The sequence below is a fragment of the Schistocerca americana genome, chromosome 1, assembly GCF_021461395.2.
Source record: "Schistocerca americana isolate TAMUIC-IGC-003095 chromosome 1, iqSchAmer2.1, whole genome shotgun sequence".
NCBI lineage: Eukaryota > Metazoa > Arthropoda > Insecta > Orthoptera > Acrididae > Schistocerca > Schistocerca americana.
This window is the reverse complement of record NC_060119.1, coordinates 719,523,761-719,537,882: the sequence shown is the minus strand read 5'-3', so window position 1 is coordinate 719,537,882 and position 14,122 is coordinate 719,523,761. Positions and strand designations below refer to the sequence as shown.

The 14,122-nt window shown below is 42.7% G+C and overlaps 2 protein-coding genes across 2 annotated transcripts in view; one reads left to right on the top strand and one right to left on the bottom strand.

The window, feature by feature from the left end:
- Positions 1-14,122, bottom strand: part of LOC124593828 (peripheral plasma membrane protein CASK-like) — a 703,051-nt gene that overhangs the window by 128,055 nt on the left and 560,874 nt on the right. The window lies entirely within an intron of this gene.
- The window catches only part of LOC124610273 (ejaculatory bulb-specific protein 3-like), a 32,289-nt gene continuing 22,697 nt past the window's right edge, over positions 4,531-14,122 (top strand). Inside the window, exon 1 of the mRNA XM_047140145.1 lies at positions 4,531-4,811. Coding sequence (XP_046996101.1) covers positions 4,604-4,811 — 208 coding nt within the window. The 5' untranslated portion in view covers positions 4,531-4,603. The remainder of the gene's footprint in view (positions 4,812-14,122) is intronic.

Here is a 14,122-nt window from a genome sequence, read left to right as displayed (position 1 = left end):
TATTTCGTTAGTCACATCCCTTATGAAAACCCGAATAAAATTATTTATTTGCGTTTTCTGGTTCTACGGGGAACTTTTCTCGCTTTAGTATTAATGGAATTTAATACGTACTAGTTTACTGGACATTCAACCGCTGTTGATCATTGTATCCTCGTATGTGGTACATAACGATACCTGTCTCGTTCGACACATACGAGGAAAGCCGATGTAACGGAGTGATAAAAGGTGGTGATTGTATTCGGACGTATCAAACGCCATTCTGGGAGCGAAGTGATCGATTTCGCAGTTGTAGTGTCACACGTTGTCCTATGTTTCAGCTAGATATGGCAGACATCCTTATCTCCGAGGAGAACTAAAATCTGTAGCCGAAAGATGCTCATCACGAACTGGCGTCGGAGGTGTAAGTCTCAGCCTGTGTCTAGAAACAGCTTCAGTAGAAGACAGGAATTGTTGAGAACGTCAACGCTGGTCCTTCATAACCAGCATTCGAACGAAGACTCCAAAGAGAACAGCATCTTATGGATACTTCTGGCAGAAGAGCACACGGAAGAGCTTTGTTCACTACTGCTCCCAAAGCGATTAGGTTTCAACGGACGGAACCTCATCAACATTGAACCGTGGAAGATTGGAAACGTTTTATGCAGTCACTGGAGTCACATTCCGTCTGATTATCAGATGCTCAATTTCGTTGATCGTACAAAGACTTCCGCAAGATGTGTTTGCGTGTAATGTTGCAAGCTAACAATCCTGTGACATTTTGAGTATATGTCAACTACTACGAAACAGATCGCACTGCTAAAGTAATAAGTAACTTGAATCAGAAAGGCTGGGGAAATGTGGTCGACAAGGAAGTTTTGTTGTGTTAGTGAAGACCGAAGCTTTACCAAATTCCTCTTTCATAACACCAATTCTCATGTTTACGTGGTAAACTGCCTTGCATGAATAGCATTCAGGAGCAATCTGTTCCACCTTACAATTTACGGGATTTAATAACACTGAAAATATTTGGAATTGCCTGGAATAATCCATTAACTCATAGAGACAGCATACACACAGCCTCACATATCAGCGCGAACTGTTCTGGACGAAATGGTTGAACATCTTATAGGGTGATTATGAACAGTGAGAACGTACTCCGGGAGGCGATCCCTGAGAAAATATTGGACAAGAACATTCTAATGAAGAACTGCCCGCAAAAAGTGGTTCCATGCTAGAGCTGATTTTAAGCATACCGAACAACAGTCTGTAGACAGTATTTCAATGGACTACAGAAATCTCCAATAAAGCTATTCGCTTCGAGGCGAGACGCATCAAGCACCGCTTGCGACACATATTGCTTCCCCTGCTGAAACAAGAGATTTTGGTTGTTCGATGGAGTCATGTGGCTACTACATTGTGGTGCACCTTGTAATGGAACTGGTCAATGGCCCTTCTTTTGTCACATACTGGAGTATTCAATACGTGCGATGAATTCAGGACACAATTCCACAGAGTTAAAATTGTGATCTTGCATTTATATTATTTTAACGATAGGTTTTGTGCACTTATATCCAAAGTACGTGTTCAGGCATAAATAATAATGACTAATTTTTAGAAGCATCGTTTTGCTTATTATATATATTTTATTTATTTCAAAATAATCGTAATTATTGAACAATAAGTTCACCTGACGTTATCGAGATTAAAATTATGAATTATAAACTTTCACAGAAAATCTCATCAACAGGTGGGCCAATAGTTACGTAAAAGAATCTCATTGATACGTACGTAATCTGTACTATTTGCTGGTTCTGTGAGGTGGCTGTTGTTGGAGGCTGGTAGCAACGTGCTAAGTCATTGCTGGTTCCGTAACAGGCTTTCCCTGCATTATCGGTGTATCTACAATAAGCTTACCTGAAGGATAATTACTTGAAAGCGTGCAATAAATGTGATATTTGTGAACAGCAAAACCTGCAACTTTTATTACAGATTTGAAGAAGTTCTACAGTTGAAAAACCTAATATCTTTCTGCATCCATTAGGAATCTGACTTACCTCTAGACCACTGTGCCTACAATGAGAAGAAAATTTACACTTTTTCAACAAAACGAGGTAAGTAAAATTAATTACTTTCAGGTTTGTAATTCGAAATAATATAAAAAATGTAACGTGTCGCCTCTGTTCTTCAGTTATATAATACTGTGAGGAGCAATTTCACCTAAACCTGGTAGTTGAGTACAACGATGTTTGAAAAGACATATTGAATTTTTGATGATTTTTCGTACTTTGAGAAGCAGCGCACAGTACAACCTGGACATCATCTTCCCAATCGATGAACCGCGTAAGGTAATACAGCTCCAAATAAACGGTATGAAGACCTGTATCCAACCCAGGAGTATATGCGAAAAATGTTCTGTTTTAAAGCTTCGAGATACGCAGGCAATGAAAAATGCTTTCATGATGTCTATAAAGACATTCGGATGCACGTTGGATGGTAGTTTGGTTTAAAATGAGTGATCAGTGTACGTAGGGGCTTATGCGTAAATCCGTGGAAGGCAATGACTGCTTCTGAAAACACTGAGTAATATGGCGACGCGTTTTACACTGGAAAGCACTGTATAGAGTATTACATCGTTATATCATTTATGTATTTCTTATACTATCTGTCATCATCTCCCGCAGTTTGTCCTATTTTTCAAAATCATAGTGTATTTTAAAAGACATGAGCCTAGCCTTCGAGCGAATCATTTGGTAAGAGATGATAAAATAGAAACTTATGTCCTCCACTGAAGACAATGAGGAGAGTATTGTTGTCTGAGAAACGGTCTATGCGCATCACCTCGGTGTAGGTCAGCAATACATGGTTGTGGATAGTTGTATTTTCATAGATCATATTGACCAGAAAATATGCCGCACTTTTTATCCGAATTTCACACTCGGAAAATTAGGGTGCGTTTTATATCCGCTACCTTATCTATTCAAACAATTGCTGTACAATATTTAAGCTCATCTCCAACAATACAACAGCCGTCTGTAGCCGAACCTGGCGGCAAGGCACTTTATAATGCAACAATGCAAACTTCTACCGGTGTTTTATTGGCGTTAACGTTATAAAGTTCTGTCATTTTTGTCCGTTAGCTTATAATTCAATTTCAGTTGGACGCTGGTAAGGGAGCCTGATTTATGACGACATTAACGACCATTCAGAGCAAAAACCACCATCGAGCCAAGTAATTCGGCACAGTAACGATGCCATTTTGTAAGTTATGCCAAAACCACAACCAACTGAGAGGCCGGAAGGACGAATGGACTCGACGAACCTAATGAGCGACACTGAGTTGCTTCAGAAGAAAAACGGACAGAGGGAATTTCAATGCAAAAGTCGTTCAGGCGACTGAAATGTGGCAAGTATGCCGAACTTGAAGTTAAGGTTCTTTCCTAAGTGCAAGATAAGAGGAAAGATGGGATGCCAATCTCAAGAGAAATTGTCCAACTGAATGTCTTGAATATAGCACAAGTCTTTAACGGCCCACAATGAGAATTTCGTGTGAATATTGGTTTGTGTCATCGGTTTATGCGGAGAAATGGCCTTGCTTTCCGGCAAAGTACTACTCTAGCACAAAGAATGCCAGCAGATTTCGAGGAGAAGCTGATCAACTTACAGCATGACGTCATCCAAATGTTTACGGTCCATACCTACGTCTTACACGTAAGTACAAATAAATTTTTGGTAATTTTTCTTCTCTCAGTCTGTGTGTGGGTTATTTTCATGCTTTTTTGTTTTTTCACCTTCCTCGAAATTTAGGAGTGCAGCTTTTTGCGGTGGCAGGTTATTTTCGAGCCAATACAGTTTATGTAATTTTCATATTCAGTATTTTTCCAGCAAGAAGAGATGGAGCGTACATTTTATAACTGGCAGACCATGAGCCAACATGAGTTAAGTCTTAAACCTCTTCATAGTGTCTCCAGGAGTGAAAGCCTATGACAGTCTGCGAATATTGTAATTCTCCAACCCAACAATCTCCGTCGCTACTGAGCTCTTGTCACAAAGAAAGACCTATTTACTGTAATATTAAGATGAAACGAGAATAATGATCCATCAAAAGTGCCTTTAGTGGAAAACTGCGAGATTTAACTGCGAAAAAGACGAATAGTTAATTAACAAAATTGTCATGAACACAGGAAATCAAGGAACAACAACACGGAACGTCTCACATTATCACCGTTCTCATTACTGAGTATAGTCAGTCGCAAAAATGAGGTTATATAAATTCTATAAAATTACATCGATGTCGACGGAGCTTTGAAATCTAGCTTTCCTCGACTCTTTTTCAACACGTGGATGTTTCTGATGATAAACATTGCTGGGACAGAGGTCAATGCTCTACCACGGAAAGAAATATTTCTGCGACGCAGGTGTTAGAATCTCACGATAATACAGGAAAAACTGTGCTGGTAAGAAAAAGGGGGAGAGGGGGGGGGGGGCAGTGAGGAGCGCAAAATCGCAGCGGACCGGTTGGGAGGCAAGTCGCCTTCTTATTGCGCCGCTCGGCGGCGGGCTGGCGTTAACGGCGGTATAAGAGGCCAGGCAGTGCGCATTCGCGGCTCTTCTGACAGCAGTGAGGATGTGGGCGTGCCGCGCGCTCCTGCCGCTGGCTGCATTCGCCACTGTTGCTGTTGCTGCCGCCGCCGCAGGCCATCAGGACCCGTCTCTCACAGCATTTATCAACGCCGATTGGTCAGCTTATCTGTCGGACCGAGCTGCAGTCGAGCGCCACATAAAGTGTGTTCTCGACAAAATGCCCTGCGACGCCGACGGACTGAAGCTGAAAAGTAAGCATTCCACATCTTCCTCTGCTGTGCGCTTCCTTGAGGCCACTGTCAGAGGGATAACATTTTAATGCAGTCGTAACCTCGCAATGGTGTGGGACAGCTAACGCTACACTTCATTACATGCCTAACTAACAGGTATCGAGATTCACTGCTTGGCTCTTTTATCAGCCTTCAGTTTATTAATTAGTCAGTAATACTCTGTATTCCGGATTTAGGATATGGAATTACTAAATTTTCCGCGACACAGTATATGATTAGGTCTCGCTATATGCTTATGGAAAGCGACACGTTTCATTGCAGGTGCATTGCAACATAACGTTTGTGAATACACGTAACGCTCTAAAATCCCAATAATAACAAATGCCACATAGCACAACTTCCAGAAGACCACACACTACCCGAAAGGGACCAAATATACTCAAGCCATATTTCTGCAAAACGGCCTGAATCTCTTTGGACGAAGTAGTGGCAAATACTTGAAGAGTTGTTTCAATATTTCTGCCGCATTATGAGCTATGTCAGCATAAATATAAAGAAGGTTGCTGTTATTTTTAAAAAAATCGCGTAGCTTACGCAAAAGCGGCAGTTTATAAGTTTATTTAGTGGGTATGATTTACGATCACATTTACTCGTAATAAGGGACTATCTCCAATACAATTCTGGGGGTTACTCTGCTACGTTTGCAATGAATTAAGTCCTTAATTTTTATGTTGTATTCAAAATGTTGTTGATATTGAGCTCATTAAAGACGAATCAAACATCAGTCGGGCGACGATAGGAAAAGAAACCGTCACAAGAATCTTACTGTGTATATTGCTCGAATAAAGTAAGTGGACTGTATTCTTTCTCCCCAACACTAGACCAGTGTTTTAATTACTGCAGAACATTTTTATACATTAATACAATCTGCACTTAATTCCAACCGTAGAATTCAGGACGAGAGTTAATTTCTTTTGTCTACTAAATGATGAAAAGTAGTGCAACTGTACATCCGTTTAATTAGCTGGAACAATTCCCTCGGTAAATTCAAAAAATATGGTACAGACTATCAGTGGCAAAATGAGTTAACTGAACACAACAAAAACAACGACAGTTACGAGAACAGCTACGACCGCAAATCAACCAGTCAATCAGTTATTCGAGAGTTCAAAGTGTCGCCTACCGCGTTCTCGTAAATACGTGTTGGATTTTATTTGAATCTGATAGCTCGTACATACCTATAAGCAGCCGTACTGGGTCATAAAAACATGACAGTGAAATTTTAGTACCGACTAAATTCGGATACATCGCTACGCACTGCGGCAAAATAAGAACTAAGATATTCACACTTTATCGTTACGTCATACTTCTGATTACATATGAACCCACTAATCTGTAGCTCCTCTGCACGCACTCCCACAAACTTGGAAATACGATGAGAAACTTCGCTGGCAGAGAGAATCAATATGTAATTACCTGTAAAATTTGTGAAAATGTAGGCGAAGAGTCTACACTTACTCAAAAAGGCTACATAAAAAAATAAAAGAAACGAACAAATAAAAGATCTTGGGATTGTGCATTACACCGCTGTGGTGCAGCGTGTAAGTTCAGTCGAGCATTGCTTCAAACTAGAAAATCTGACAAGTGTTTGCGGAGTTGCTTGTTGCTGACCTTGGACGGAGCCAGTCCGCAGCTGCAGCGGCGATTCCAATTTCCACGCACGCAAGGCCTGAATGATTGTCGGAAACCGAGAATGGCTCAAAACCTAGACGTTCAAGCGTATCTCTAGCGTCCCCTCAATCTATAGTCTAATATTCGTTAAAAAAAAAAAAAAAAAAGAAACATGCATTAGCCCTCGGTCAGCTGTATCGACTGAGCATATTACATAGGCAAGACTGTATCCGAATTTTATTGCACAGCGTCCTTAGTAATGTTAAAGGCCTTCCACAAGGAGTACGATTTAGCACTGTAGACATGATAGCAAACGTTATTTGAAAGCCACCCATATACGTCGACATCAGTGAACGAGACTGGTAATATGCCCTGTAGGGGTAGTCTGAAACTTTAACAAATAAACTTTACTGTCATTTGTGATAAAGAAACAAGACAGAGTTATAAATGTTGTAAGAGTCTGGATGAAGGTGCAAACGCACGTCCGCGATACGGTGAGGGTGCTCCAGACCTATCCGAGAGACGCGAGACTGCTGCGCTACAGAATTGCACTGCTGTCGACAATGGGCCGGGCCCAGATCAGCTCTTTGCTTAACTGCATTACTGAAATACCTTTCTCACAAGGGTATCCATCTCGTTTTCACACGAAGTAGTATTCAACCGTCAACAGATTGATACAACTGCTCCCTGCTCTTTACCGATCCGAAGAATTGCAAGTTCTTACTACTGAATTTCATTTAACCTCGAAACGGCTTCTAACAATGTCCAGTGAGCTCAACAAACAAATGGAAGAAAGTTCAATGATATGGAACTTAGAAATTCACTCCAAAATCCAACATTATAGATTTTACGAAAACAGTACAGTTTATTCCAGCTGCCACGATCCATCGCAACTGAAGCACGTAAAATGACTCCCTGGAGAGAAGTCCGGATGGTATAATTACCCCTTCGACAATTCATTCCTATCAACTCGGAAAAGATGCGTTACAATAGTAAATAATAAAATCAGTGCACCATTGAATATAACTTACCCTAAATTTAGATTTCATTTTAAAAATGACAGGCTGCCAATAACTGGCCGTTAGGTTGTTAAATCAACAGCAAACAACTGCACCGTCTCTTTATCCCCGTTGGAAGTGGCAAGCTATGTACATCAAGCTGTTCCAATTATTAGCGGAAGTTCTTTGTCGTCTAGTCTGAATGTCTGACAAATATATCTGTTGCCCTTAGTATCTTTTTGTATCTTTACATGAGAGAGCGAAGTTGCCGAAATTTAATATGCACCTTCCGAGCAAACGTAAGATTACATGAAATGTTGTAGGTTATGAGCACAACAAAAAATTCAATGTCCATTTCGATGACAAACTGTGCGAATAGTTTTGCGGTATTTCCCGTCATAGTGCCCATCTGGTTACTTAGACGATTTCCGTTTCCCTTTCAACTAATAATGTAGCGCGTCCTTTCGAATTGAAGATGTGAGGACTAAGACACGAAAGCGATGGTGAAACATGTTGGTTCATACTCGCTGAAGAACAGCCTTCAACACACATACATAGTTTGCAGCAAAGTCAAAGACACCCCTCGCCACTACCCCTTCTCTCCCGGATGTTTGTGATCGGAAAGGGGACAGGCAACTTTTGCGCCCCACGATAACATCCTCATGTCGGAAAGAAGAGCATCTGATCATCATGGCACAGTTCTGGAGCGACATGTGATGTCAAATAGGTCTCCAGGCCCACGAGTTAAGTGAAACAACAAATGAACATGCTCTAAAACTGAGATGGATGACGCTGGATGTACGAGGGACCAAGCTCTTTGCAAAAGAAATAGTCACCACCTATCCATTTTACACAATGTTCCAATTAATATTCAACTGCACATATATAGTTCTACAATAGCTGCAATGCGTCTCCCAGGCGAATCACATTGTCCGCAACAGAGGTTAATGACTAATGGTACTCGTTCTTGCAATGTTTATCCGTTCTCTTAAGTATAAAAATATGAGTTACTGCAGAATGTGTGTACAATTACACAATCATTGCGAATTATCTGAAGCAACGTCAGACACGACTGAACAACCTACACTACGTATCCTGTGTAAACCGGTTAAGTAATACTACTAATTAAATGCAAATGCCGGCCGCGGTGGCCGTGCGGTTCTAGGCGCTGCAGTCCGGAACCGCGGGACTGCTACTGTCGCAGGTTCGAATCCTGCCTCGGGCATGGATGTGTGTGATGTGCTTAGGTTAGTTAGGTTTAAGTAGTTCCAAGTTCTATGGGACTGATGACCTAAGATGTTAAGTCCCATAGTGCTCAGAGCCATTTGAACCATTTTTGAACTAATTAAATGTTTTAGTGTAAGATTTGCTCAGATGGTCACGCTTATTCCAGAAATGCAATGCACTTGCAGGACCGCACCAAAAACTGATAGGAAATAAGTATTTTAAAGCCATCTCCAGGCATTAGGAAAACGGTCCACCCTCGTGTACGTAAGCATACTGAAAGCAGTGCCACTATACAGCATTATAGTTAGTGCAGGTACTTACAAGTTAATTATTTCAAAAAATGGATCTATGCACTATGGGACTTAACATCCGAGGTCATCAGTCCCCTAGATTTAGGACTACTTAAACCTAACTAACCTAAGGACATCACACACGTCCATGCCCGAGGCAGGATTCGAACCTGCGACCGTACCAGCAGCGCGGTTCCGGACTGAAGCGCCTAGCACCGCTCGGTCACAACGGCCGGCAGTTAATTATTTGTCAGCGAGTATGTAAATTATTAACAGTTGCAGTTCTTTATGACAGATACAATGGCTATCAGATTCATTAGTACCATTCGTTTTTAGTGTTGTAATCAGGTCTGGTACGATGTACAAGAGACGTGAAAAGCGTCAGGTGTTAGGTGATCACTGAAGGACACATACATGCCGCGGCTGGTCGAATCGTGCATTATCGAGATATGTTGGGCATTCGGATGCGACAATGCCCTGACGCTAGACTGCATACGAATGTCAGAGCAGGCATACTCGTCGTCAAGGCTCCAGTCAACCGCGTGTGACGAACACAAGGGAGTATCGCCATATTGTGCACCAAGGACATCGTAACTTCACATATGCGCCTGCCATTCGAGAAAAAATAATGGACTCCATGCAACATTGTGTCTCATCTCGCACCATTGGTCGGAGACTAGCAACAATCTACTATGGAATTACCGCCCACTGTATATGCTGCCGATAACACTACAATACAGACGGCTGCGTTTGGAGGGGTGTCGTGACGGGAAAGCATGGACTGTTGTTGAATAGCGCCTCATTGTGTTCAGTGATCAATCGTGGTTCCGCACTTCCCTAGACGAATGTCGTCGGCGAGTATGGCGCCGGCCTTTGGAGGAGGTCCTATTCTTCAAATGTTTCGGAGGGGCACTGCGATGTTACTTCCGGCGTTATGGTGTAAGGAGCCATCGTTGCCCGTGATTGAGGGAACTCTCACGGCGTAACGGTACGTCACGGAATTCCTTCGTCCGCAAGTGTAAGGTTTCGTGCGGCAATATCATGGTGACATTTTTCAATGGGACAATCCTCGTCAATACAAGACATGTGTCTCTATGTACTTCCTGTTTGATGTCAAGAAACTCCGTGGCCAGACAGATCTCCAGATTTGTCCCCAATAGAACACGCGTGGGGCCAGCTCCGTCGTCAATTCCGTTGGGTTGTTTTGGCGGAGGAGACCAGACAGCGAGGTCATCGGTCTCATCGGATTAGGGAAGGATGAGGAAGGAAGTCGGCCACGCCCTTTGAAAGGAGCTATCCCGGCATTTGCCTGGAGCGATTTAGAGAAATCACGAAAAACCTCTATCAGGATGGCCGGACGCGGGATTGAACCGTCGTCGTCCTGAATGCGAGTCCAATGTGTTAACCACTGCGCCACGTCGCTCGGTGTCAATTCCGTCACAGTGCCCATATCGAGGACATCAAGTGTCAGTTACAACAGTTGTGAGGAAGCTTGTCTCAAGAGAGGGCACAAAGGCTTTATGACACCCTTCCCAACCGAATCGGTACTTACATAGAGGCCAGAGATGGTGCAACTTCTGATTAATAAATAGGCTCAAACTCCCAAGCTCACTGTAAATTTGACTCTATACCGTAATCGCTGAAATAACATCACATACCCTTCAACACTTTTAGTTTCATTTTGTTTCTTCCTCCCCTTCTGGGTGCTTCAGTTTTCTTTTGAGGGAGTATGCATCATGTATCTGCAAAGAGTTCTGCAATTATTGCCAGGTGATGAAGAGACGTTAGTGCCCAAAAGTTGAGCGAAGTCAAGAAAATACGCAGCTGTGTACTAGGGAAATAATGTTTCTGACGTGTTTATACTTTCGTTGTGAGCTCAGTGTAGATCCTTGATAAGGTTTACAACGTAACGCCACAAAGACGCCCTTGCAGGATACATTCCTTGTACGATTTGAAGTAGATTAAAGATTGCAGCCTGAACAGCACTGAATATGCCCTAATGACAGTTGCGATACGTAAGAAATTTTTGTTTTAGGTCAGTACAGGATCGACCAAAAGTGACAATGACATATGGCAAAATCGATACCTGAGTGTAAGTGCACGACAGAATCTAATGTTGCCGCCAAGGTAACTGTTTCCATCAACTGAAGCTATCTCGAGACTTGCAGTTTCCTCGAGAGTTCCAGTTTCCTTACAAAGTGTATACTGAATGCTCAGAGTAGATCGGGAAAGTAAGCCAGTGTCCACTCTTTGTCTGCTGGACGATCTCTTCGGAAGAGTGCAGGAGAGACTGCCGGCAGCGACTGAGCGCACTGGGTGCATCCGGCTGCCAACTGTGGCTCATGTAGACACGACATTACCGCCTCGGTTCAGAGGCTACTCTCGGTTTCTACAGGCGGTGAAGACTCCTCCCCCGCCAGGTGGAAGCGGAGCTATTGTTTTGCAGCCTTGCTCCCAGAATGGATAATGGTCCTCTGCTTTCGAGCAGAATGGTTGGTCTAAATCAGAGGTTCAGACGATTTTGCGACGGTATCGGACGAAAAATTTCGATATCCGCTGTAGGGTGGAGAATTGTGAGGTTCCCTTTAAAAGGTCAGGCATGCACTACACGCAATGGGCGGCTACCTACGCTAACAGAATGCGTGTGGCGCACACATGTTGGTTTTTCAAGACATAATTCCCTCCACAAGCCCGGTGAAATACCTTCAGTCCAGAGTAGCATTCGTCATCGAAGATCCAAGAAAGAAAATGTTAATATATTATTAGTTAAGCACGGGAGCGTCTATGGAAATGTCTCGTAACTAATCTCGCTTATGAACGGTAACAAAGCCCACATAGTCCTAGGGACAGAAGCTGGTTGAAATCAGATGTCATTAGCAATGAAATACTGAATCCCAACTGGAATGTACATCGCAAAGGTAGGTTGAACGCTGGTGGAGAAGGCGTGTTTATAGCCATAAAAAGATAACATCTGATGAGATTAGTAGATTCTGAATGTGAAATAATTTGAGTGAAGACAGGTATTATAGATGCATCGAACATTGTCATTGAATCCTTTTACGAACTGTCTGCCTCTGAAGAGGTAATGGCGGAACAGTTAACAGGAAACTTGGAGAGTACTTAACGCAAATTTCCTTGTCACATTTCAGTTTTTGGTTTAGATTTTAACTTGCCCGCTATAGACTGGGAGCTCAAGTGATTAGGACTGGTAGTAGGGACAGAGAATCGTTTGAAATTGAGTGCCCTATCGAAAATTACCTTGAACAGTTAATCATAACACTGACTCGTGAAGATCTTTGACCTGCTAGTTACAAACAGACTCTCACTTTCCGACTCAAGAGTAGGACAGAGAATCAGTGATCATAAGGCCGTTACAACATCGTTGAAAACGGCTGAAAATAAGAATACAATGGAAGGCAAGAAGATTTTTCTCCTAGCAAGAGCGACAAGACACAAATTTCAGATTACCTGAACGGACAGTACGAAAATTGCATCTCCAGGGCTTATTATGTTGAGCATCAATGGGCAAAATTCTAGAGTGTTGTAGAATACGCCTTACGACGCATATGAACCGAGCAAAGTTGTTAGGGATGGAAAGGACCTGCCGTAGTTCGACAGCCACATTAGGAAACTGCTACGAAGGCAAAGACAGCTTCACTGCAGATTTGAACGTAGCCAAAGTCTCACAGACAAACAAACATTAAACGAAGCTAGAATCAGCTTAAGGAGAGCCACGCACGAAGTGTTCAACGAATTAAATAGTACAATTCTGTCTATCGACTTGTCAGAAAGTCCTAAGAAGTTTTGATCTTATTTCAAATCACTTTATGGATCGAGGGCTCTGTCCAGACATTCTGTGACCATAATGGCATTGAAACGGAGGATAACACAGAAAAGGCCGAAATATTAACCTTTTTTTCCAAAACTGTTTCATAGAGGAATGTCACACTGTAATACTTTCCGTAAATCGTCGCACGAACGTCAAAATGGCTGATAACCAAATTGCTGACCATGGGACAGAAAAGCAACTGAAATCGCACAACAGAGTAAAAGGCCACTGAGCCTGACGGGATACAAATATGATTCTAAATACAGCACGCGAAAGAACTTGCCTCTCATCTAGAAGCAGCGTAGAGTAGGTATCTGGAGGAGCGAAGTGATCCCGACTGGAAAAAAGCGTTAGCCATTCCCGTTTTCAAGAGGGGTTGTCGAGCAGACGCACAAAACTATAGGCCTTTATCTCTGACGTCGGACTTTTGTAGAAGTTTGGAATATGTTTTATGCTCGCGTATTATGAAATTTCTATAGGCCGAAAATCTCCTCAGTAGGAAGCAAAGTGGGTTCCAAAAACAATGATCGTAAGAAACCCAGCTCACTCTTTTCGTCAACGAGACACAGAATGCATTAGATGCAGGCGCCCAGCAGATACCACGTTCCTTGACTTCCGGAAGACATTCGATACTGTTCCGCACTATCGCCTAATGAACAAAATACGAGCCCATGGGATATCAGACAAACTGTGTAACTGCATAGAAGATTTTCTAGCAAGCACAACACAGCATGTTATTCTGAACGGAGTGAAGTCTTCAAACGTAAAAATAACCTCGGTCGTACCTCTGGGGAGCGTTATAGGACCATTACTTTTCACAGTATATACACTACGTGATCGAAAGTATCCGGACACCCGCAAAAAACATACGTTTTTCATGTTAGGTACACTGTGCTGCCATCTACTGCCTGGTACTCCATATCAGCGACATCGTGAGAGGGCAGAATGGGGCGCTCCGCGGAACTCACGGACTTCGAACGTGGTCAGGTGACTGGGCGTCACTAGTATCATACGTCTGTACGAGAGATTTTCAGACTCCTAAACATCCCCAGGTCCACTGTTTCCGATGTGATAGTGAAGCGGAAACGTGAAGGGGCACGTACAGCACACAAGCGTACTGGTCGACCTCGCCTTTTGACTGACAGAGACCGCCGACGGTTGAAGAGGGTCGTTATGTGTAATAGACAGACATCTATCCACACCATCACACGGGAATTCCAAACTGCATCAGGATCCACTGCAAGTACTTTGACAGTTAGGTGGGAGGTTGGAAAACTTTCACTTCATGGTCGAGCGGCTGCTCATAAGGCACACATC